Consider the following 25,597-nt stretch of genomic DNA (forward strand, 5'->3'; position numbering starts at 1 on the left):
GCCGCGTTCTGGGCGGCGGGCGACAGGGGCTCACGTGATCCTAACTCGGGACGACGACCGGGGCCCCGCGCGTGCGGCGAGAACGGTGACAGGATTGCGAGATCTAAGGCAGCTCCGGGGGAAACAAGTGTTTGTGTCCAGAATTAACTGGGCTACCCATTGGCTCGGCATAACATTTCTGGCCCCTAGAAATGCGAAGTTGACAGTTGCCGTAAGCTCTGTTTTGGGTTAATAAATGAACAAATATGATCCTGAAAAAGCCAGCTGACCGCACTTAAATCGTTCCGGTTCTTGTACAGTGATCACGGTTAAACCTAACAAAGTAACAATTTCTAAAGAAAAGGCTTTAAAATTTCCAAACCTGATATACTGAACAAAATCTGTTGTTTCTGAATTTTTAAGGGTGTGATTCAGGAGCTGACGATTTATGGAAAAAATAAATACCTAAGAGGAAAATGAGATTTAGAAAAGCACACGAAGTGTTTCATGGTTGTTCTGAAGTCGCCCCTGGAGTTCTCGAACCTGCTTTTCGTTTGAGGACTACAATCCTACAACTGTCCTGGGCCAGACTGTTAGGGACTAATGTGTCCCCTACAGTGACAGAGCTGTTACTGTAGATCCGAGTGAGTCTCCTGCTTGGGGAGAGATAGGATTTCTAGCATTTGGGACAAAGCTAGAAACGCTGGACCTGTCCTGGGTCCGACGCTCAGGAGAGCTTGGAGTCACACACCAGGCGTTGAGTCCTTTGTCTAAAGTGGACTCAGCTGGTTCACGGGGACAAGGACTGATTTGTTCTGCGGGTATCTGTCTCCAGCCCACTCCGCCTCCATCCGCTCGTAGGCAGGGTTGCTCCGTGCCTGCCCTTAGCCAGAGAAGGGGAAGACACTCGCTGTCACGCGAGAGGGAAGAGGCTGTGGCCAGAAGGCTGTAGTAACAGGGTTAGTGACTGGGCATGGGAACTGCTGAGTGGCCCCAGTGGTAGAGAACCTGGTAGCACGCGTGAGGCTCTCATCACCATCCCTAGCACTAGGGGGAAAAAAGGCCTGGCTTGGAAAAAGAAAATAGGGCCTGTCAGGAGTCATATGAGATTGACTCAGAAATGGCGCAGCTGTAGTATAGAAGAGCAAGCTGGGAGTGGTGGTGCCCGCCTGTGATGCCAGGGCTGCTGCTAGTGTACACTTCTCTTCTGTCTTAGTCACTGGGCACTGGGGCTGAGGAGCCGACACCCGAGAGTGAAAGGAGGAGTTGATTCCGCACCCAGCGAACTTGGGTGTTTTGCTCCTCAGGGTTCCTTGGACCTGGTCCAGAGCGTTGAAGATGACCCGCTCCTGGAGGCCCCCCTGCTCCCACAGTACTCGCTGCAGGCCCGCTTCACGCCCAGGTTCCAGCCCCTGCCCACGCTGGTCACAGCCAGTCTTCTCCTGCTCGTACACGTGAGTGCCGGCGGTTGGGCCCCACAGGGTTTGTGTGCGCACTGGTGGAGGGAGCGTGGGTGACTAATAGGAGCTACGCCCCCAGCCGTTTCTGGTTTTTGTGGAGAAGGGCCGCAGTAAGTTGCCTAGGCTGATCTCAAACTTCCGTCCTCCTGCCTCAGTCTCTCAAGTGCTGGGATTACAGATGCCTGAGTTCAAGGCCAGCCTGGGCTACACGGGGAGTTCAAGGCCAGCTGGAACGGCATAGACCCTGTCTCGAAGAAAGGGACACTTTCCTTAGGTTTGGTGGTTGTTTCTCAGTCGGTGCGGTGCTGAGCCTGCTGCTCCCTGTCTCCCAGGTGGTATTCGTGGTCTTGGCGTTTCTCACGGGCGTGCTCTGCTCCTACCCCGACCCGAATGAGGACAGGTGCCCGGGGAACTACATCAGCCCGCTGAAGGTGCAGAGCGTTGTCGTCCTGGGCAAGGTCGCCCTGTGGGTCCTGCACGTGCTGCTCGAGCGCTACCTCCAGTACCACCACGGCAGGGTGCGGGGCCGTGGCTATGGCCGCATCTACCGCGCCACGCGGCCGCTGACCACGCTGGCCCTGCTGACACACTCAGCTGGTGAGTGGGGAGCCGCCTGCCCTCTGGGTGGCAGCGGAGGCTCCGTGAAATGTTTCAGGGTTTCTTGGAGCAGGGCCCCATGGTATAGTCCAGATGGCCCTCGTGTAGCTTCTGTAATTCAGACTAGCCTTGAACTACAGATTCTCCTGCCTCAGCTTCCCAAGTGCTAGGGTGACGAGTGTGTGCCACCACGCCTAGCTGAAAGTGGATGTGTTTTGTTGTTTTGGTTTGGTTTCTTGAGACAAGGTCTTGTTATGTACTTCTGGCTGGTGTTGACCTCATATTGCTTCCCTGCCTCGGCCTCCCAAGTGCTGGGATTATGTTGTGCCCCACCAAGCCCCCAAAATTTGATTTTATGATCAAAACATATGCCCTCTTTTATTTCTTTGGTTTTTTGATGCCCTCATTGTACAGTGGTGTGTATTTGTGGCTACTAGAATTTGGATTACTTCACTGTCTTGAAGCTTTTCTTGTAATATGTAATATACAGAGGCTCACAAATCATGGGCCTTCCTTTTCACTTGAAATTTCTGTTTTCTGAGGTTGGTTTGTTTGTTTGTTTGTTTGTTTTTTGAGACAGGGTCTCACTATGTAGTTGAGACTGACCTAGAACTCACTATGTAGTCCAGGCTGGTCTCAACTCACAGCGATCCTCCTGCCTCAGCCCCCTGAGTGCTAGGATTACAGGTGTGAGCCACCACGCCCAGCTTGGAATCTCTGTTTTTTATGAGCATGGCACCTGTGTGTGTGTCCCTGTGTGAAGTGGAGGCCTCCCCACCTTATGTCTTGCTTTTTTTGCTAAGTACGTGCTCTACCACTGACCTGCACCCCAGCCCCCTCGCTTTTGTGGGTAACAGGCTTGTTCATCTTAAGGAAACTGAAGTGCTATCGCTGTTTGACATTTTTAGCTGGGTGTTGTGATGCACGCCTGTGATCCCAGCACTCTGAGAGGCTGAGGCAGGAGGATTGCAAGTTCCAGCCCAACTTGGACAGCTTAGTGAGGCTGTGTCTCAGAATTTAAAAAGGAGCAGGGAATGTCGCTTAGGCTTTAGGCCTTATTGGTGGTGGTGGTGGGGTGTTCTGGTTTTGGGGGGTTGGTTTTTTATTTTTCAGCTTGTTTATTTTTTACCAGCGTAGGCACCGATGTGTCGTGCTCCACTCTGGCCAGAAGATGTCGCCCTAAGACAAGATAAAAACAAACCGCTCTGACAGATTCTGCTTGATCTGAGCGAGACCAAAGTAACATTCAGTTTCTTACTTGATGTGCCAGAAATCATTTTTGGTTTGGGTTTTTGTGGTCCCAGAGAATGAACTTACAGAGCACTGAGTTAGTCTTTTTATTTTTATTTTGAGACAGGATCTTGCTAAGACTGGCTTTGAACATGAAATTCTCCTGCCTCAGGTTCCCAAAAAGCTGATTATAGGGACATGCACTGCCATGCCTGTCTGGGAAGTGTTTTTAAGGCTCATAGAGACCTTTTCTCATTTGGTTGGGATTTTGCTTTGAGTTTGTGAGATGGCCTCACTGTGTAGTTCAGGCCAGCCTTGCATTTGAATGATCCTCCAGCTTCAGCCTCTGCTGGGATGTCAGGTATACGCTCCACACCTGGCTTTATCTGAGCTTTGTCTTTCTGAAATCTACATTTTCAAATTCTTGTTGACCATATGACCTTTAATCATGATCTGCTTTTTTTTGTTTTTTTTTTTTTTTTTTTTTTTTTTTGTTTTTTTTTTTTTTTTTTTGTTTTTTTTTTTTTTTTTTTGTTTTTTTTTTTTTTTTTTTGTTTTTTTTTTTTTTTTTTTGTTTTTTTTTTTTTTTTTTTGTTTTTTTTTTTTTTTTTTTGTTTTTTTTTTTTTTTTTTTGTTTTTTTTTTTTTTTTTTTGTTTTTTTTTTTTTTTTTTTGTTTTTTTTTTTTTTTTTTTGTTTTTTTTTTTTTTTTTTTGTTTTTTTTTTTTTTTTTTTGTTTTTTTTTTTTTTTTTTTTTTTTTTTTTTTGGTTTTTCGAGACAGGGTCTCACTGTGTAGTTCAGACTGCTCTGAAAATCACTGTGTAGCCCAGGCTGGTCTCGAACTCACAGTGGTCCTCCTGCCTCAGCCTCCCGAGTACTGGGATTACAGGCGTTCGCCAACATGCCCAGCTATGATCTTTTTAACAGTTGGACCTTTACTTTAATCACAGATGGTGTCACTTTGATGTTGTTCATGGAAGCACTCAAACAAAAGAATTAGGTCATGTATTTAAACTGGTTAATATCTTTAATTTTTTTTTTTTCTTACTAGTAACCCAAAAAAGGGCATGATGGCACATGCCTGTGATACTAGCATTCTAGAAGGCTGAGGCAGGAGGTTTACAAGTTCCAGCCCAGCCTAGGCAATCTAGTGATTTAGTAAGACTCTGTCTCAAAATTTCAAAAACAAGTTTTTTTTATAAAGAGGTCTACTGGGTGTGGTCATGCATGCCTGTGATCCCAGCACTGGGAGGCTGAGGCAGGAGGATCTCTTAGTTGGGGCCAGCCTGGGCTACATAATGAGTGCTGGGACCACAGCCATGCGTAGGCATGGTGGTGCAGCCTGTGCTCTCCACATGCTGGGAGGCTGGGGCAGGAGGATGGAAAGGTGGAGCCCAGCCTGGACAGTTTAGCAACTTACTGAGCCCCTGTCTCACAAAATAAAAAGGGGTGGTTACATAGCTCAGTTCGAAGGTCTTAGGGTCAATCCCTAGTATCCCCCCCCAAAAAAAAAAGTGACAGAGAAGAAAAATAAACATTGTTTCCCCTGGATCAGATTTAGATAAATGATATGTTAGATAAGTTTCGGGTAATTCCGAGATAAGATGCGGGTTGGTGTACGCTTGTCATCCCAGCACTCAGGAGGCTGAGGCAAGAGGGTCTCTGAAAGTTTGAAGCCAGTTTAGGCTACATAATAAGTTCAAGGCCACACTGAGCTACACCACCAGCCCCCACCCTTTTCTGTTTTTGGTACCAGGGATCAAACTCAGGGCCTTGTGCTTGCAAGGCAGACAGCAACACCACTGAGCTAAATCCCTGGCACCACCAGCCCTTTCTAAAATTATTTTTGAAACAGTATTTTTCAAAGTCACTAAATTACCTAAGCTGTCCTTGAATTTACGATCCTCTTGCCTCAGAGTGCTAGGATTACAGATAGCCACAACCCAGCAGGGAGTTACTGTTGCACTTGTATAAGGCCAGCTGGGTGTAGTGTTGCACACCTGTAGTCCTAGCACTTGGGAAGCTGAAGCAGGAGGGTTGCATGGAGTTAGAGGCCAGTCCAGGCTACCTGGTGAGACCCTGACTCAAAGAATTAAAATTGTGGTCTCTGGCCCTTTGGTGGTGGGGCAGGAGGCTTGTACTCCAATCTCCTGGGCCTTCTGGCTGGATCTTAGGCCGCACTCTGAAACACTGATTTGTGTAAACTCATGTGGTGGAAAGGCCTTGCTGTCAATAACAGACAGCCGTGTTGCTCAGGGACCCTGTGGCTTGTGCCTCTCTGTGCAGAACCAGTCCTGGCTGGAGATACTCCTGTCTCCGCCACACTGCGAGTCCCCGGCACTGAGGGCCCTTGGCCAGAACCAAAGCTCACACAGACCGCGCAGAGACCAACACAGCTGCTTTGTCCCTGCAGGCAACGCAGCGCTGCTGCTGGTGCTGTGCGCGCAGCACTCCTTCCCCGGGCCCGGCAGGCTGTACCTCGACCTCCTCCTGGCCGTGCTGGCCCTGGAGCTGCTCTGCTCGCTGACCTGGCTGCTGCTGTACACAGGTGAGGAGCGGTGGGCAGTTTTCCCCCGTCCACAGCTGAGGCGCACACTTCCTTGGCTCAGCCACAGGAAGCCCGGTCACCGTCTGGCTTGGTGCCATCAAGAAATTGAGTAGAGGGAAGCCTTTTTATTAAACAGCCCAAACCTTACAAACTTTTGCTTCCCCCGATGCAACCGTTATATAAGTCTGATATTTAAAACTAAAAACAAAATAGGCAAGTATGGTGGCACAGGCCCATAGTCCCAGCCCTTGGAAGGCTGAGGCAGGAAGATCTGAGTTGGAGGCCAAGCTGGTGAGTTCACGTCTGGCCTGGACTCCTCCTGAGACCCTGTATGCGTGCGCACACACTCGAGTCACTAAGCAATGAAACTAGACACAAAACTGTGGTCCCGGGCTGGCCGGAGGGTGAGGATCTAGGAATCCCTGATGCCGGGCTTGGGGCTGTGACTGGGGAAGTGTACGGGAGGGAACTAGGAGGGAAGGTGTTTGAGAAGAAATCCAGGTTTCTCACCCACTCAGTAGTAACGGGCACATGTGCCCAGGACAGTGGGTGACTTGTGGCCATTCCTGTGGCTTCGAGAGAAGTCATCTGGCCTTCGCTCGTGCTTCCTCTCGCTGGCTGTGTGTGTGGCTGTGACGCACATGTGTTTAACCGTGACTGACAAAGCCCTTCACAATCGCGACGGACGGCATTCTTTGCTGTCAGGTCAGCGGGGCTGGGTGACGTTCGCACCACACTCTCAGAGCAGCTGCAGCCGCCCGTTAGCCGTCTAGGAGCCGATGGGTCTGTCCTTAAGGACGCGGGTCACCAGCGAGCTCGTCAGGGGGCTTGGCATCCGTCCCACCCAGTTTTCATCTGCCCTGAGGGCAGGGGTCGCCTACGGGCTCGGCGCGCACCTTCTTCCCACGCTTGTTGGCCCCTCCTCCTCCCGGGTCCTGCGCCCTCACCTAATGGCTTCCTTGTCATTTGCAGATGGTCCATTCTGTGACTGCTGTGTTTGTCCCTTGATAGAACAGGGTCAGCGTTCCAATCTGGCCGGAGGGTTGAGTGAGCTTGTTGCTGTTTATCGTAGTGGTACTGGGACAGAAGCCAGGACCTCTGAGCTGAGCACTGAGGGCGTCTCCAGCCCCACGGGCCTGCTCTGTGCGTGTGTTCGCCTCTCCTGCGCCCACAGCTCTAGTGGGAGCGTTCAGAGCGCGCCCTCCAGCCACCTCGTTCAGCACATCACGGCTCAGCCTCCACAATTTAGAATTGCCGAGTGAAATTTCAGAATGAAAAATGAAAAAAAGGACTGGGGATGTAGCTCAGAGCAAAGGCCCCGAGTTCAATCCCCAGTACTACCCAAAAAAACAAAAGAAGCAAACAAAAAAATGACTTCTATGCATGATTCCAAGTCCGTGAAATATCCAGAGAAGGCACATCCGGAGATGATGATCTTTATGAAATAGTGTCCAAAGCTGGGTGTGATAGCAGACACTTATAATCCCAGCACCAGGGAGGCAGAGGCAGGAGGATCACTGTGAGTTGGAGACCAGCCTGGGCTACACAGTGAGACTTTCTAAAAAAAAAAAAATGAAAAGTAAAATAGTGCCGAGAAGCGGGGCTTTGAAGCCCCGATCCTGGAATAGGTCCCTGGCTGTGGCGGGCTTCGCCTGACCATTGTGTAACCTGGAGTAGAAGAGCCCCTCGAGTCAGCGGGGCCCATGTGGAGCACCAGTGTGGCAGGCCTGGAAAGGTCTGTGTAAGTCAGTACAGGCCTGTTTCTTTGCCTTATGAAGCACTCTTTCGCGTGTGAACTTGTTTGAAAAGAACAGCCAGTTAATGTCATTTGAATGAATGAAAATGGGAACTTTTTAAAGATTAAGTAATCTGAGGACTGATAATTGCTTTTACTATTTTAGTGAAAATTAGAAAATTTAATAGAGCCAAACCACAGCCTGATGTTCTTGAAGAAGAAAAAGTCTGTACTCACCCCAGCGGTATTACTTCGGAGACTGGCTTCAGGTAAGATGTGGGTAACGAATGAAAGATAAGTGAGATGGAATCAAAAGGGTTTTTTCCCAGTGGAAATCTGGAAACCACCCTAACGCTTAGAGTTTATGACTCGGAGTGTCGCCTTGATAATCATGTTAGATTGCTTTAGTTCTGTCCAGTTGTGAGATGCGTCTCACCTGGCATAGGTATACTTGATGCAGAAGAGAGATTAACCTCCGCCTCTCCGAGTTTTCATGCCGCTGCTTACTCCTCCAAAATGGACACCGTTTCTGTGGCTGATCTCATACCACAGCCTCCTGGTTCCCTGTGGCTCTTGTCCGCCTGCACTCCCGGGACTGGCGAGTCAGGCCTGGTTTCTACGCACTCTCCCCAGTGACTGTGATGGCTAGAATACATCCCCGATCTGTCAAACACCATCCAGACAGTCACACCCAGTGGTGCATGCCCGTAAACCCACAGCCTTGAGTTGCTTCACTTACTGGGTGGAGAGGTGCAAGGAGGACACGAGCGAGTGCACACAGGGCTGGGAAAGTGGGAGAGCAGATCTGGAGATGATGTCGAAACACGTCAGGGAACAGGAGAACCCCCCGCCATTTTTTTTTTTTTTTTTTACCCCCCTTTTTTTTTTTTTTTTTTTTTTTTTTTGGTGTTTTGAGACAAGGTCTCTCTGTGTAGTTGAGACTGACCTGGAACTCACTAGGTAGCCCAGGCTGGTCTCAACTTGGCAGCGATCCTCCTGCCTCAGCCTCTCGAGTGCTGGGATTACAGGCGTGCGCCATCATGCCTGGCTGAATCCCACTATTTAGGTAGGGAGCTAAGCACAGAAGAAACAAAGTTTGAGACTGTTGCCCAGGCCATGGAAGCCCCAGCTAGCCTTGTGCAGCACGGCTGGTCCCCTGAGCCCTGTACTCGGGGATCCCAGACTCTGCCAAGCTGGAGTGTAAGAACTGAGGGTCGGACGGAAACAAAGGGTCACGCAGACCCTGATGGGCCCACGATCACGCCTCCAGCTGCCAGTTTCCTCTGGTGTCCAGATTAGCACCTTCACTTGAAGATCTAAAATAAGAAGAAGATTAAACAAAGGAGTATCTCAAGCATAATAGGCCCAGCACCCCGCCCAGGTCCATGGTGTCCCCGACTCCTGTCCTTTTGCTCACCCTCTCTGAGGATGGCACGAGTCCTGTGGGCTCCACCTCCAGACACATTGCAGACTCACTGCTGCTACTCACAGCCCCCGCCCCACCAGCCTTTTCCCTGCTCTGTGGCGGCCTCCCTGTCTCCTCCCGCAGTGTATTTTCAGTGAATTTAACTCAGCAAAAAAAACGGAAATGAGGAGCTCTCAGGTGCTTCACTGTACTAAATGCTAAGTACTTACATCTAAAAACAAGCTGGGTGTGGTGGTGCACACCTATAATCCCAGCACTCAGGAGACTGAGGCAGGAAGATTGCTGCAGTTGGATTCCAGCCTGGGCTCCGTAGGGAGTTCAGGGCCACCCCGAATTAGAGGAAGACCCTGTCTCAAAAACCTAAAAACGGTGCTGGGGATTTAGCACAATAGTTCAGCTGCCTGCCTTGCCAGTGCAAGGTCCTCAGTTCAATTCCTGGTACCAAAACAAAAAAAAAAAAATCTAAGAACAGAAAGTTTAGGTAACTTTTGAAGTCACGCAGCTTGTGAGTAGCAGATAGCTTAACATTTGTAACCTGTACTGATTTGCTTCTTTTTGTATTTTTGGCTTTTGGAGACAGGATCTCGCTGTGTAGTTCAAGCCGGCTGGGAACTCCCTGTGTAGCCTTCGGTTTCCAGGGCCGACTGCTGCATTTAACACTCGGGTGATCGCCGGGTATTACATGCGCATCTGCCCTGGCCGTGGCAGGGGACCCCTGTGCTGAGATGCTGGGCTGGTGAGCTCGGCGACCCACTTGTCCCTGACTTTTGCAGGACCATTTCCAGCCTGGAAGAAGTGGTGGAAAAGCAAGCAGACATCATAACGTACCTGAAGCGGCACAACGCGCTGCTGAGCCAGCAGTTGTTGGCGCTCACAGCCACAGACCTGGGCTCCCAGCCAAGCGGAACCTGAGAGGCTGCGGTGCCCAGGCCAGGGACTGGCGAGAGTGCCCACAGGTGGTTCCCAGGGCCTCCGGCAGACCCGCTGCTCAGTCCTCATGGGACCCTGAATCTGCATCACCTGCGGCCGGGATCCTCTGAGAGGCACGTGGGAGGGGTCCTGGGAACCCCAGGGGAAAGACTGTCGCGTTTATTCTGGAATCATTTAACACTCCCCCTGGGTTTTTCTTAGGATCCGGCTGTTTAAAAGTGCCGTGGTTCCACTCTTTCTGCGTGCTGCTAGATCCCTGCAGCAGTGAGCGTGTCACTTAGCGGAGAGTGCACTTGGCACTCCGGAGGCGTTGGGTGTGACCCTCAGTTCCACGTAAACAGTGACAGGAAACAGCCCTGTGACAGTGGACTGCAGGGGAAGTCAGTCCTGACAGGCAGTTGTAAATGGCCTTTTGGGGATGGAACCCAGGGCCTCACGAGTACCAGGCTCTGCCCTGGAGCTGCCACGGTGCCTAAAGAAGTAAGCCCTACTGTTGAGATAAGGAGAGAAGTCATTGCTGTGGTGTCTTCTGTATCTTCCCTTTCCGTGTGTCCTGTGCTTCTGGGGACTGAGGGACAGCGAGTCGTGCGCCTGTGTTTCCCTCCTGTGGTGCTGGGCATGGAACCCCCTCCCCCAGGAGCTGCACGCCCCCCACACAGCTGTCACAGAATTTCCTCACTGGGTAGGACAAGGAGCCCGGCTGATGTGGGAGGGTCATGAGTTTGAGGCCAGCCTGGGCTACATAGTGAGTTCCAGACCAGCCTGGATATAGGAAAACCGTGCCTCCAAAAGCAAACAGCAGTCTGGCTGACCAGGGTCTCACTCCATGATACAGTATGCAGATTCTAGTGTTTTCTTCAGAAATCAGGTGATACAGTTACCTGGTGACCTGACCCAGACAGGCTGCTGCATCTTCCATTGCGAAAGCTGGAGAATTCAGAAATGTCCGCTTCTCTTTGCCCTCTTCTTGAGGAAGTTGCCATTTGTTTCTGTATTGGATCAGTTCATTGAATCAAGAAGTTCACTTCCAGGAATGGAAAAGCCTGTGGTTTAAACTCTAAAGAGAACGATTCATTTCTAGTCTTAGTTTATACCTAGTGGTAATGAGAATAAATTTATGCACAGACAAGCACGCCTGTGTCCTGAGAGCAGAGCGAAGTGGTACGAGCGGCATCACTCCTCGCGTTCCAGGTGTGCTGCTGTCCTGGTCACTTCCGCCGCCCAGGCCCAGTCCCCACCGAGGGAGCTGTGAGGGGAGGGGCATCTTGGACTGCGAGCTGGGTCCCCAGCTGGTGACGCGGGACTTGGCTGGAGAAGCCGTGCAAGACCGCCTTGGCACGTTCTGACTGAGGTCCTGGGATTGAGCCAGCGGGTAGGACTGACGCACATCCCCAGCCCTTCAGTTTGAGAAGGTCTTGCTAAGTTGCCCAAGCTGAATTAAATTTGCTGTCCTCCCGCCTCAGCCTCCCAGTGCTGGGATTACAAGTGTATGCCACACCTCTGATGGCAAGGGATTTTTTGTTGCTTGATTATTTGAAATTGGGTCTTGCTGTGTAGTCCAGGTGAGTCTCAACCCTATGACCCTCTTGTCTCAGCCTCCCCGTGCTGGGAGGAGAGGTTGCACCACGGGTTGGGACATATTCATTTGATCACACCCACTCACTTCCGGAGGGGAACACCTGCTGCCCAGATGCAGCTCCCTCTTGGGCATTCTGTCCCAGGTCCCTGGTCTTCTTCCCTGCTAGGCAGGCTGCTGCACACTGAGGCAGGTGACCACCTTTCCAGACCCTTGGGCTTTAGAGATCCTTTGTGCCATGTGTCCTCGGGTCCTCTGCTCACTGGCCCCGGGATGTTCTCCCTCTGCTCCCGAGGGGACCAAGCACCCTGATGAAATGTGTCCCTCACCACTGGTGAGAAAGTCCCCACAGGTGGTCCCAGGGCTGCCTGAGGTGCAGTGTTGTGCGACAGCAACCACAGGCGGGCCCTTTTCCTTCTGGAATTTAAGCCCAAGTCATACTTGAATCAAGTTGTTTTTCTCCCTTTTAATTTTTCCTTAACTTCCTCCAAGGCTTCTCAGCCTCAGCACTGCTGAAATCTGGGTCAGTTCCCAGGTATGGTAGCACCACGCGTGTAACCCCAGCACTCTGGGAGGCTGAGGCAGAAAGATCTCAAATTTGAGCTCAGAATGGGCAATTTAGTGACTGCCTCAGTTACTTTTCTCACGTTGCTGAGACAAAATAGCCAACCCCTGAAGTTAAAGGGTGAAAGGTCTATTTAGCTCACAGTTTGTAAAGGTTTCAGTGCTTAGGGTGGCACATGGCAAAGGAGAGACAGTTCAGGGCAGAAAAGCAACAAGCGTCCTTAATAGGGTCTTTCCGCCCTTATATCTTATATAGGCTACTCCGGTGGGAAGCACTCAACCCTTCATCCTAGCGCCCTTGAGCCTAGTGTTGCACCCTAGGTCAATTTCAGCCTCACACTCTAGATCCTGCCCCACCTCATTCAAATAAGGCTGGGGGGGGCATCTGGGTACATTAAAAAATAAAAACCAAAGAAACACAAGCCATAACAGTGACCATCTCAAAATAAAAAGGGATGGGGACGTAGCTCAGTGCAAAGGCCCTGGGTTTAATCCCCAGCACTGCAAAATTAAAGCTTTTAGGGGACTGGGCTGATTTAGCTCAGTCATTTCACCGCCTGCCTCACAAGCACAAGGTCCCCAGTTCAATCCCTGGTACCAAAAAAAAAAAAGTTTTTGTACAATGGGTTTGTCCCGTGTGGGGTGCAGTGTGGGCGGAAGCAGCACCTGCAGTCGTGCCAGCTGGAAGGGACCCTGTGAACCCTGTTCACCCTCGAACTGCGCTGAGATGTCCTGGACTCCTGAGGGCTGGAAACGGAAGGGTCAGTGAGATGAAAGTGCCGCTCCTTCCCTGGGGCCACCTTGTAGCAGTGCAGGAGAGGGCAGCACGGGAATACTGCCCCGTAGGACTTCGGGAAACATGCCTGCTCTGACCACTCCAGCAATCTGGCAGCAAGAGTCAATTAAATGTCCCCCATCCACAGCCTTGCTACATAAAAGGCCAACTTTATCTGGTCGTGAGAGTCACGCTAAGTTAAATCCTCAGCGCTTTTATTATCATTACAGATAGTTTAGTGATCTCTCAAGCTAGGTATTTTTTGAACTCCAGCCGTGTGGCTTTTGAGGCACACCGCACCAGTGAGCTAAATCCCTGGCCTGTTTTGTTTTTTTGAGACAAGACCTTATTATGTAGTCCAAGGCTGGCCTCAAAGTGGCAGCAGTCCTCCTGCCTCAGCCTCCCAAGTCCAATGAGCTGCTGCTATCAATCTTGGATACAAAGCTGTCGCCTAGTAGCTTTTTCATTTCTAAACATTTTTATTAGTACATGTTTGCAGAAATCAGTGTTACATTCATCATGGGGCCACCAGGAAGTCTTTCGTTTTTTAGGTTCTCAGGATTGAACCAGAATCTTCGAACTGAGCTATGTCCCCAGCCCTTTTTACGTTTTACTTTTCTTTTGGTACCAGGAATCAGACTCAGGACCTTGCACTTATGAGGCAGGAGGTGGTACCACTGAGCTAAATCCCCAGCCCCATTTTTTTACTTTTGAGACAGGGTCTTGCTAAATTTAAATTGTCCAGGAGGCTGAGCTCAATTTGGCTCTTCCTGCCTCAGCCTCTCTAGTGCTGGTGTTGCCAGCGGAGGCCATCTGTGCTGACACTGCCATGGTGAGGAACTGCCACAGCCTCACCCTTGGAATGGCATTGTCTCCAGGACGCGCATTTCCTGGCTTCGTCCTCCGAAGCTGTGTTCTCCTTGGCTCCCCTTCTGTTCCCTAGGTAGGCCTCGGTGCCAACTCCAGCAGCTCATCCTCGACCCTGCTCGGCACTGCCATGCCTGCACTTCTCGACCCACAGGGCCACTGCAAGTGGTTTGAGCCTGGGGAGTGAAGCCGGAGTGCGGAGCTACATCCCCCACCATTTTTGTTTTGAGATAAGACACACTCAATTGCCCAGGCTGTCCTTGAACTAGAATCTTCCTGCACCAGCCTCCCTTGATCTTGGGGTTACAGGTACAGGCATCATTTTCTTTTTTTGTATTTTGAGAGTCTCCCTGTGCATTCCAGGCTGGCCTTGAACTCTGATCCTCCTGCCTCAGCCTCCCAAGTTCTGAGAGTACAGGGGTGTTCCACCAAGTCTAGCTTTTTTGAGACCAGTTCTAAGTTTCCAAGTTGTCCAGCAGAGTGCTGAGTTACAGGTGTGCACCCCCATGTCCAACTCAGCCAATACTTTTGGTGGTTTTTCTGATTCCAATTGCCAACCTCCAAGCCCCACCCACAGCCCCCCCGCCCTGGAGACCCTCCACCTCGAAGCCCCGTCTTACTGCATTTGGCTGGTCCAGCAGGTCCTCCATTGCTGAAGTCTTCCCCTGGTCCCCTCCTGGTGGAGCCCTCACTCCCCCTTGATACCAGATTGAACACAGGACCTGCACGCTCTGAAAGCGCTTCAGCACCACTACATCCCACCCGACCGTACTTCAACATCCATCTCTGTCAGCTGCAGGGGCAAATTCCTTGGGAGGCTGAGGCAGGGGAATCGCCAAGTTCATGGCCAACCTGGGCAACTTAGCAAGACCTTGTGGCAGAATTAAGAGGGGAGACGGCTGGGGACATAGCTCAGCAATGAAGCACCCCTGGGCTCAGCTCCCAGCGTGGGGGGTGTGGTTACAGAAAACGCAGTTATCTGTTGTAGACATCAGTACAGCGAATTAAGGAGCAAGAGCAATACCACGTGCAGAGCATGGCCACGTATCTGGAAAACTTAATTAACTGAAAATCCGCCGGAGGTGAGTGAGGGTGGTAAACTACAGCCTGAAGATCCACAGGCCTCGAAACACAAGAATGAGGGTTTGGACGGGGAGGAGCCCAGCGGCAGAGTACATGGCACTAAATGAGGCCCTGGGTTCAATCCTTAGCACCAGAAGGGAAAACAAGTTTTTTTTTTTCTTTATTTTTTAATTGCCACACAAAACACAAAAATTATTACTGGGGCACCGTGTGGTCTCCATGCAGGCACACACGTGACATTTACATCATGTTGGACACGGCTGTTCCCTCATTTATCATTTCTTTATTTAGCTTATTGCGAAGGCCATGGGTTCATTTCCCAGAACAGGAAAAAGAAAAAAAAAAGTGATATTCATGTTGTATCCATGCGGACAAACATGTTCAACACCATATGCAAGGTATTAGGTACTCAAAACAAGCAGCAGCCAGGTGTGGTGGCTACACCTGTGGTCAAGGAGGTCGAGCCTAACCTGGGTAACAGTGAGACTAATCTCAAAGGCAAAAACAAAGTATAACCTTAATCCAGAAAAAAATACTTCCACTGTAACAGCCAAGTCTTTGCATTTCTAATTCGGGTGACTAAATCCCAAAGTGATACATTAGCAAACTACTAGGGAACTCTAGACCTATTCGCATTAACGTAAATAAGAGAATGCTCTATTAGCGCTATTTCTTACTGTCCTGAAAACTTTTAGAGACACTGGCCTGGGGGTGTAGCTCAGTAAGCACTTGCCTGATATGGGATAGGCAGGCCCTGGGTTCAAAACTACAGCACCACACATAAAACACAAACAAAATGAAACTGCAATGTAACCTGGAAAAAAGCTTCTCCTAACAATTCATGTATAGATTAGGCCTTTGGCAGGTATGCAGCTCAGTGGCAGAGCACTTGCCTAGCACGCTGGAGGCCTGGCTTTGTCCGTGGCACAGCTATCTCCATCTATGTAAAACCAAGTTTCTAGGTGAGTTCGTGTGGACTGCTGCCACAGGTGGCTTCTTAGAGTAACAGGAAAAAAACTGTCCACAGAGTCAGGCATGGTGGCACACGCCTGTGATTTCAGCACTCAGGAGGCTGAAGCAGGCAGATCCCATAACTTCACACAAGTTCAAGGCCATCCTGGGCTACACAGTGAGTTCAGGGCTTGCTTGAACTACAAAGGGAGACCCTGCCTCAAAAACAACAACAAAAAACTACCAAACAAAAAACTGTCCACAGCTGACACAATACCAGCCAAAAATGCTCACCCTGCTGGGTGTGGTACCATAAGACAAAAATCACAGCCCTCTGGGAGGCTGTCAGGATCACAGATAAACCCAGCATGGGTAATTTAAGTGATTTAGAGTCACCCTATCTCAGAAAAAAAAGGAAAAAACAAAAAGGTGCACCCGCTTGATGGTAGGCAGCTCTTTGGGGTGTGGACCTTTGTAGTGTGTGCAAAGCCTTGTAAAGGGTAACCCTCAAAGCCAGCACTGTACCAGGTCCGTGTACACGGGAACCCCAGATAGCCATGGCAACAAAATGAAGTTTTCTTCTTCCAAGTGGTGAAACTGAAAGAATGGGATCTATGAGTGCACAACACCATGGCCTGCAAAACTTCCATTCAAAACAAAGCTGGCTGGTGTAGTGATGATACACACCTCTAATCCCAGGAACTTGGGAGGTTGAAGCAGGACTGCAGTCAGGCAAAGCCTGGGCAAACTTAGTTAGATACTGTCTCAAAATAAAAAAGGGCTGGGGATATGGCTCAGTGCAAAGGCCCTATGTTCCATCCCCACTACTGCAAAAAAAAATTTTTTTAAAAGATGTAGTTCAGCACTCCCTGAGTTTGATCCCTTGTGTCACAATAAAAGAGACTTTTTTAGTCCCTGGGGTACCATCCCCATCATCACTTAAAAAAGTACACCGAGATCAAGAAACAAAAACCTGCAGAAACAGTTCAGCCGAGGGGAGCCCTCACTCGCCCTGACAGGGCACCCTGATAATCCTGAGCGGCTTGGCTTCCGGCCCGAGGTAGAAGTAGGGCCGTAGCGGCTCTGAGAAGGAGTCGTGGAAGGTGCAGAGGTGTGCGCCCGCGGGTAGGTCGTAGAAGGAGATCTCACCCAGCTCATAGTCCAGGAAGACACCCAGGGTCCGGTCGCGCACGTCCAGCTGCAGCAGTTTGGATGTGGCCCCTGGGGCTTTGTAGCCTTCATCCTGCAGCTGCACGCCCCAGCAGCCTTGGCCGAGGCGCAGCCCCTTGGTGGACTGTGCGGCCCTGCACACCCCCACGGCCCACTGGGGCGTGTCCCCCACCTCCACCCGCCAGAAGTGCCTCCCAGAGTAGAAATCCGGGAAGCCCAGGACAACGGGGTTGGCCCCAGGCCTTCTGGACAGACGAGAACTGCTTCGCTTTTTCTTTGCAAATCTGACGCATTTCCTGTCCGCCGAGATGGACAGGTTGGGGCTGGCCGTTTCGGGGTCCAGGATGATGTCGACCTTAAATTCCTTGATGATTCTCTGCAGGGCAGAGTACTGCGGAGGGAAGAAATAGGCTTCTCTCCGCAAGTTAATGGAGAAGATGGGCGGGCTGATCTCGTCTTCAGCATTCCGGTAGAAATGCTTGATCTGGGACAGCAGCTGGACCTCGGACATTGCGCTGTGCGTCACCGCCTTGTTCAGGAGGCTCTTGAGCAACGCTGCATGGCTGGTGAAGGCGTTGATGTTGTTACTGAGCTGCTGCTGGATCTCCCGCTGCTCCTGGGCCAGCCGCTCCAGGGCCGCCTGTTGCTCTCGCTGAAGAAACTGGCTCAGCAGCTCCAGCTCGGAGGCCAGCTGCCGCCTCTGGGCCTCCACCTTCTCCCGCAGCTCCAGGGGTGCCCTGCTCTGCTCGCTGATCAGCTTCTGGGTGTCAGCCACCTGCCTCTGGAGCAGCTTGGCGTAGCTGTGAAGCCGCGACCTGTGGCGAGCTGCGGCCTCCCCCAGGGGGCTCGTGCGGTGACGGAAGTGGTCAGGGGGCTGCAGGCACTGGGGACACAGCACCTCTAGGTCCTCCTCACAGAACAGGCTCAGCTCCTGGTTGTGCTTCTCACACAGGTTGGTCTTCTCTGACCTCCTCCTCTTGCTCTGGGTGTTGTGCAGCTTTCGGGCAATCTGCACCATGCGGCCCAGCTGTGTGTTGCTCCGGAAGTAGCCCTCCTCGCACTGAAAGCGACACACTGGGCAAGGGAACTTCTCCTGCAGGTCGGCCCATGACTGCCGGATGCAGGCACGGCAGAAGTTGTGTCCGCACTCGATGGTGACTGGGTCCATCAGGTCATCCAGGCACACGGAGCACTTGGACTCGGCCTGCAGACGTACCAGGGCGGCTGCCACTGCCATCAGGCCACCAGACAGGCTGCTTGGGCTCGCTGACCTTCCCGGGGTTGCAGGTGACTTCCCTGCAGCGGGCTTCTTACAGCAGTGGTGACCCTTGAGGTCCCTGGAGTCTGCGAAGTCTAGGGACGTTTAATTTGTGCAGCCAGAACAGCTCTCTTCTGGTGGAGAGGTGCTGTGGGTAAGAAGGGAAAAACCTGCTTATTCCAGGAGATCCCACACTCCCCAGGCTCCAGTCAAACACAGATCGAGCTCCCTGAGTCCTGGCCTCGTCCCCAAACCCATGAGACAGAGCCCACACTTCTCGCCCCCTGGACCTACAGTCCCCACAGTGCACACCTGGTCACCCCAGCCAGCTGGTCCAGGCACAGGCCCCAGAGGACAGAGAGCACCCAGCCCCCGAGCCCTGTAACTCGAAGCACTTCATACCCAGACTCCTGCTCTGAGGTATGAGGAATCCACCAGGAATTTGTCTTCTGAAAAGACCATGGAAAGACTGAGAGATGGGCGTGGTGGTGCACGCCCTTAATCCCAGAATTTGGGAGGTTGGGGCAGCAGGATTGCAGTGAGCTCAGGAAAGACAAAAATAGTTATTGGCAGAGGGCAGGTTTATGCTGTTGCTGTGTTGTTTCTGTGGTTCTGGGAATCAAGCCTAGGGGTGGCTCCACCCCCAGCTACTTCCCCAGTACTAGAGACGGGACCCCTGAGCCTTCCCATAGAGCTGTTTATCTCCAGCCCTTTTCTACTCTGAGACACGGCTTCACTATGCTGATGTGACTTGACCTAAAGTTTCAATTCTCCTTCCTTAGCCTCCCAAAGATCAAAAGCTTGTCTAGACTGCTCAAAGCTCTGGTTCTGATACCCACTCAGTCCTGCAGTCAGTCAAAACATGCATAAATGAAATTACCTATTTATATCTGTTTGCAGCACTGAAAATGGAAACCAGGGCCTCACACATGCTAGGTAAGCACTCTTACCACTGAGGTTTGACCTTGTCCCCAAAAAAAGTATTTCTGGAGGCTCAAAATTCACATCTACAGCCAGGTGTGGTGGCCTAGGCCTATAATACTAGCATCAGGAGGCCAAGGCAGGAGGACGAGTTTGAGCCCAGTTTGGGGAACCTGTCTCAAAACAAGTAAAAGCATGGAATGGTTGTGCACACCAGTCATTCAGGCACTTGGGAGGCTGAAGCAGGAGGAATGGCTGAATTCAAGGCCAGCCTAGCCTACATAGTGAGACCCTGTTGCAAAAAAGTTTGTGGGGAAGGGATGATATAGCTTACAGTGAAGGCCTTGGGTTCAATCTCCAGTACCGAAAAAAAAAAATGTTAAATTAGATTTTAAACCCAGGCCGGCTTGGGGCATGCAGTGATCCTCCTGCCTCAGCTTCCCATATACCAGGCTTGCTGCTCTCTTAAAAGATGTATGTATGGCTGGGAACTATGCTGCCAGGGATTTAGCTCAGTGGTACCTCCGCCTGCCTTGCAAGCACAAGGGTTCCATTCCGAGTACAAAAAAAAAAAAAAAATGCTGTGTAACTGAGGACTTCGTTACTTGTCTGGGCCTCGGTCTGACCTGGCGAAATTAAGACCGCCTCTAGCACACCCGGAACACCGGGGCCTACGTCAGCCTTCAACCCCTACCACTCCACCCTCAGTCCACACTGCGCTTCAGACCAGGCTGCGGTCTCCACTCTCACAGCGCTGCACTGGGCCTTCGGGATCCCACACACCCGGCCCCTGCTTACCTTTAGCTCTAGGCAAACTTTTCCTGTGAGGCTTAGCGCAGCAAACTATTCCAGTCAGGGTCAGCGCAGCGCGCGCCAAACTAAACTATTCCAGTCAGGGTCAGTGTAGCGCGCCGGCTAGACTGGAATCCCGAGACAACCTCGCGCCTCAGCTGCCTGAGGGCTGAAGTGCGCCAGCGCCAACCCACACCCTTTTATAGTGGGGGGAGGGCGGCTCCGCCCACCGAAAATGAGTTTCCTCCGGAAGTTGGGGGAGAGCAGCCCTGCGCATGCGCCATGGGGAGTGGACCCAGAGAGTTGCGAGTTCCGTGGTTTAATGTTTCGAATTTTTGGAGTCTGTCTAGTAACCAAGTAGGCTAGGTTTGGGGGCTACTGTGAATTGAACCCAGAGCCTTTGCATAGAGCTACGTCCCCAGCCCTTCTTTCATTTTTTGTTTTGGCCAAATTGCCTAGATTGGGCCTGAACATGGAGTCCTCCCTCCTCAGCCTCCCAGAGTGCTGGAGTCGTAGAAGTGCGCCACCTTGCTGGGCTTTCCTATGGATTGTTTATTGTGCGATTTGGGTTTATTGGGCTTCGGGTAAAACCCAGAGCCTCACCTATGCTAGACAACTACACTATCATGCAGCTAAACTCCAATTCCTAAATCTTTTAAAAATATTCGATTAAAAATACATGATTAAAGCTGGGTGCGGGGGTGCACAACTGTAATCTCAGCACCTAGGGAGGCTGAGGCAAGAGGATTGCAAATTGGAGCCCAGCCTGCGTAATTGAGGGAGAGCTCCTCTCAAAATTAACAAAAGGTGGGCCTGGTGGCACATGCCTGTAATCGCAGTGCTCAGGAAGCTGAGACAGGAAGATCACTGTGAATCTGAGGCCAGCCTGGGCTACATAGTAAAAAACAGTAAAAGACGAAAGAATAGCTTTGGGTTCCATCCCCAGTACCACAATAGAAACAAAAAGCAGCTAAATAAAACTCCCCAAACCTCCGGCATGTCCGCACCCTACCCTGTGCAGGGATCCATCCCGGGGCCGTGCATGGCAGGCATGCGCTCTACCCTGACTTTACATTAGGCCCAACATAGTTTATTTGTTAGAATTGGGGATTGAATCCAGGGCTTTACCGCTGGAGCCTAGGCTGGCCTTGAATTCACCGTGATGCTCCTGCCTCCACCCGCTGAGTAATAGGATTACAGCCTGCACAAGGTATGCCCCGGTCCTCCCGGGGGACCTGGGCCTGCCGGCCCTCCTCTCTCCGCCTGCGGCCTCCCTGCAGTCCCTGTTGGTTCCGAGGCTGTGAGTTTAAACCTCCGCGGTTCTGGGAAGGCGGAAACCACCGAGAGCCCTCGCTGTCCCATCCCAGCAGCCGCAGTAGGGTCTGCGCGAGGCCTGGGTTCCCTCCTCGAGGCCACGAAAGAACAGGAAAAGAAAGGACATAAAAGGTGCTGATGAATTACTGAGGCCAATTTCAGTGCAATGGAGGGGGTAACACCAAGGTGCTTCTGGTGACAGATATGAAAGAGAAAAATAAAATTATTTTTTCTGGTACTGAGGAACGAATCAGGACCTTGCCCTTGTGAGGCAGGCGCGGTGCCCCTGAGCTAAATCCCTGGCCCTGAAAGAGAAGTATTTATAACCCTTACAGTGCTGGGCTCCGTGGTGACACACGGCCTGCAATCCCAGCACTAGAGAGGCTGGGGCGGGAGGGTCACTGCGAGTTCCAGGCCATCCCAGACTGCATTGTGAGTTCAAGGCCAGCCTGAGCTACACTGGGAGACCCTGTCTCAAAACAAACAAGAAATAAAAAAATCTGAAAGGTAAGTAGCACAGTGCATGAAATCAAACTAGAAAAGTGGAGCGGGGTTCGTTCGCATCTTTGAGAACAGGATCCAAACTCAGTGCTACCCCTCCCACCCACTGAAGGCTTTCATTTCAGCCCTGTTTTGTAGATAAAGGAAATGCTCAGCCGGTTAAACAAAGTAAGAACTTTCTCCTAAGGGGTTTTCATGTCAAGGAGTAGGTAAGGTTTCCTATTTTAAGAGTGAAACTAAACCAGGTGAAGCAGTGGCACATTCCTGTGCTTCCTGCACTCTGGAGGCTGAGGCAGGAGGATCGCCTTGAGTTCAAGGCCAGCCTGGCCTCTCTGCACAGTGAGACCCTGACTCAAAACAAAGAACCAAAACTCATTTGCCTGTTCCTGTCAGAGAACACAGTGGAGGGAGACAGGCACAGGGCCACTCCTGGGAAGGCAGGTGAGGGTAAGGAGCAGTGGCTCCCACCCCCAGCTCCTCAAGCCTCACTGGTTGGTTTCCAAAGAATGAGCTCCACCCCACCCCACCCCCCAAGGCTAAACCCCAGGTCCAAGCCCACCTCCCGGGAGTGGGAGAGTCTGATCCATAAAAAAGAATGTCTCTAGCTGGGGTGTGGCGGCACACGCCTCTAATCCCAGCACTCAGGAGGCTGAGGCAGGAGGATCACTGTGAGTTTGAGACCAGCCTGCTGGGCTACATAGTGAGTTACAGGTCAGTCTCAACTACATAGTGAGACCCTGTTTTAAACAACAACAACAACAACAACAAGAAAGAGAGAGAGAGAGAGAGAGAGAGAGAGGGAGGGAAGAGAAGAGAAGAGAAGAAAAAAGAAAAGAATGTCTCTTAACCAACCAACGGGATACCAGAAGCCTAAGACCCCCTGCACTCTGGGAAGCTGAGACAGAAGGATCCCAAGCTCAAGCCCAGTCTGGGCAACCTAGAGATTTAATAAGACCCTGTATCATAGTAAAAAACATCAAAAACTAGTGCTTGGTGATGTAGCTCAATTGCAAATCCTTGGTTTCAGTCTCCTATCAATGAGAAAATTCTGAGATTTCAGGATTTCTGTGCCAGGAAAGGGAAAAAAAAATCAAATATATTTCTCATCAGTTTTTAATCTTTTTAAAGGGTGTTACTATGTAGCCCAGGGAACCTCACTATATGTAGCCAAAGAAGGTCTTTAATTTGAGATCCTCCTGCCTCAGCCTCCCCACTGTTGGGATTATGTGCATAAGACACCAAGCCTGCTTTGAATTTCTTTTAACACTCCAAAGGACTTAGCCAATTCCAGTATGGATGTCCTTAAAACACACCCTCAAGTTCTCCAAAAGGACTTGTGAGCAGCTCTCCCTGGCCAGGGGGATTTACTCCTCCCACCCTGCACCAAGGCTCTGTGGATGGACCAGGGCCGCGTGCTGCACGCAAGTGTGACAAGGGGAATCCAGAAAACAGGCCACAGCCAACTCCAGAAACCACTTCCTTGAGGAGTAAATTATTAAAAACAACCTGAGTGCCTGCCTCACAAGTGCAAGATCCTGAGTTTGATCCCCGGTACCGCAAAAACAACCTGAACGGGGCATGGAAGTGCGTGCCTGTAACCCCAGCACTCTGCAAGGCTGAGAAAGAAGGGTCCTAAATTCCAGCCCAGCCCGGGCAGCTGGTAAGACCTGGACTCAAAATAAAAATGAGAAGGGCTGGGGCTGTGGTTGCTTGTGAAGGCCCTGGGGGCAGTCCTCAGTGTGGGGCCAGTGTCCCTCAGTGAAGTGTGTGGAGAGACGTAAGAGCTGCCTTCTCTTTGTGATTGTGCTTCCTGCTGTACTTAATGGCCGGTGTGTGCAGTTTTTTGTTTGGTTTTGTGAAGACAGTGCCTCCCTACGTATTCCAGGATGGCCTCGAATTCAAAGAGATCCCCCTGCCTCAGCTTCCCCAGTCCTGGATTACAGGCATGCGCTACCATACTGGGCTTGGACTGGGGAGCGGGCAGCATGTCCAGCTACAATGGTGGCAAAAGGAAGTCCCTGAAGTAGCCCAGGTGTTAGGTTGAGGGCTTTCATTTCAGCCCCTGTTCTGTAGATAAAGGAAATGCTCAGCTCATGCAATGAAAATGGAAAAGGAAGACTTCTGAATAAGAAACAGGAGCGGGTAGAAGAAACTCCAGTAGGGGAAAGTGAGGGCCTGGGGGAATTACAGTGGGGCAATGGGACAGAACGCAAAGGTTTTCTGCGGGCATGGTGGCACACGCCTGTAATCCCAGCACTCAGGAGGCTGAGGTAGGAGGATCGCTGTGAGTTCGAGACCAGCCTGGGCTACATAGTGAGTTCCAGGTCAGTCTCAGCTACATAGTGAGACCCTGTCTCACCGCCCCTCCAAAAAAAGAAAGCAAAGGTTTTATGTACCTGAGGTAGCGGTAACCTGGGGCTCCATTCTTGTTTAAATGTCCCCAACTGCTGGGCATGGTGGCTCATGTCTATAATCCCAGCACTCAGAAGGCTGAGACTGGAGGATGCAGTGAGCTCAAGGCCAGCCTGAACTGCACAGGGAGACCCTGTCTCTAAATAAATGTCTGTACCTGTTTAAATATGGATATTCCCTATCATATCTGCTGACATTTAAGTAGTAAGAGTGAGGTATTGCCTCAAGCCATGATATTAAATGTAAACTTCTGGTTTTTTGTTTGTTTGTTTTGGTACCGGGGATCAAACTCAGGACCTTGCACTTGCGAGGCAGGAGTGGTAAGGCAAGCATGGTATGTACCACTGAGCTAAATCCCCAGCCCTAAACTTCTAGGATTTTTTTGGGGGGACAGTCACTATATGTAGTTCAGGCTGGCCCCACGCTCACTGTGTAGCCCAGGCTGGCCTCCAACTTGTGGCAATCTTCCTGCCTCAGCCTCCTCAGTGCTTGGATCACAGGTGTACACTACTTCCCCTGGCAAGAGAATTTCTGAAAGAACAAAAACACAAGTGGCTCTTTGGTCTCAGTTCTCAATCAACATCCCAAGGTCAGCAGGAGGCCAGAGTAAACTCAGCCCAGAACCCTGCAGAATTGGGCTTTTATTTTATCATCTGGAAGTCAAAAAAGTCACTCAACCTGGTACATCGGTCCATACCTGTAATCTCAGCACTCTGGGGGGCTGAGGCAGGAAGATAGCAAATTCAAGCCAAGCCTGGGCAATTAAATGATTTTTGTGACTTTTACAAAATTTTTAAAGTATCGCCAGGCATGGTGGCACACACCTATAATCCCAGCACTCGGGAGACTGAGGCAGGAGGATCACTGTGAGTTCAAAACCAGCCTGGGCTACATAGTGAGTTCTAGGTCAGTCTCAACTATGTAGTGAGACCCTGTCTCAAAAAACCGCCCCCCCCAAAAAAAATTTTTTTTTAAAAAAGTATCAGAGATACCTCAGTTCTAGGAACATGGGCTCAATACCAAGTGCCCTCCCCCTATACAAAAACTAATTTGGAGGAAAAAATCTTTATTTTAAAATTTAAAATGGGGAGGGGTTGAGATATGTACGTATACCAATTCCCTGCAGTGAATGTGATCATTATCACTGAAAAAGTACTGAAAAAGTGTGTTAATAACATTTTTAATAAAACTATATGTATGATCTGGGCAAAGTGGCACAAGCTTGTGATCCCTGCACTCTAGGAGGCTGAGGCAGGAAGATTAAAAATCCCAACCCAAAGCTGGGTGTGGTGGTGCACACCAGTAATCCCAGCACTCAGGGGGGTTGATGCAGGAGGACTGCCGAAAGTTGGAGGCCAGCCTGGGCTACACAGCGAGACCCTATCTCTAAATAAATAAAGAAAGGATAAAAACAAGACCCAGCCTAGGCTGGGAACCTCACAATTTAGGGAGATCCTATTTTGAGATTTAAAAAAATAATTAAAAAGTCTGGGAATGTAGCTCAGTGTG

The 25,597-nt window shown here is 50.7% G+C and overlaps 2 protein-coding genes across 2 annotated transcripts in view; one reads left to right on the forward strand and one right to left on the reverse strand.

Moving 5' to 3' along the window:
• The window catches only part of Tmem192 (transmembrane protein 192), a 12,696-nt gene extending 648 nt beyond the window's left edge, over nucleotides 1–12,048 (forward strand). Inside the window, exons 2-7 of the mRNA XM_010629901.3 lie at nucleotides 27–211; nucleotides 1,287–1,433; nucleotides 1,772–2,036; nucleotides 5,679–5,813; nucleotides 7,715–7,817; nucleotides 9,748–12,048. Of these exons, the coding sequence (XP_010628203.1) occupies nucleotides 27–211; nucleotides 1,287–1,433; nucleotides 1,772–2,036; nucleotides 5,679–5,813; nucleotides 7,715–7,817; nucleotides 9,748–9,886 (974 nt within the window). The 3' untranslated portion in view covers nucleotides 9,887–12,048. The remainder of the gene's footprint in view (nucleotides 1–26; nucleotides 212–1,286; nucleotides 1,434–1,771; nucleotides 2,037–5,678; nucleotides 5,814–7,714; nucleotides 7,818–9,747) is intronic.
• Nucleotides 12,049–16,723: 4,675 nt separating this feature from the next.
• On the reverse strand, nucleotides 16,724–18,201 carry LOC104866045 (putative tripartite motif-containing protein 75). Its single transcript, XM_033765555.1, has one exon. It carries the CDS (start codon nucleotides 18,125–18,127, stop codon nucleotides 16,724–16,726), a length of 1,404 nt encoding a protein of 467 aa, XP_033621446.1. The 5' UTR covers nucleotides 18,128–18,201.
• Nucleotides 18,202–25,597: the final 7,396 nt, after the last annotated feature.

This window comes from Fukomys damarensis, unplaced genomic scaffold (genome assembly GCF_012274545.1).
Source record: "Fukomys damarensis isolate Sample0158 unplaced genomic scaffold, DMR_v1.0_HiC HiC_scaffold_18, whole genome shotgun sequence".
NCBI classification, from domain to species: Eukaryota; Metazoa; Chordata; class Mammalia; order Rodentia; family Bathyergidae; genus Fukomys; species Fukomys damarensis.

Excerpts from the sequence above, each read along its gene's own strand:
- LOC104866045 (XM_033765555.1), bottom strand. The coding sequence starts at position 18,127 with ATGGCAGTGGCAGCCGCCCTGGTACGTCTGCAGGCCGAGTCCAAGTGC.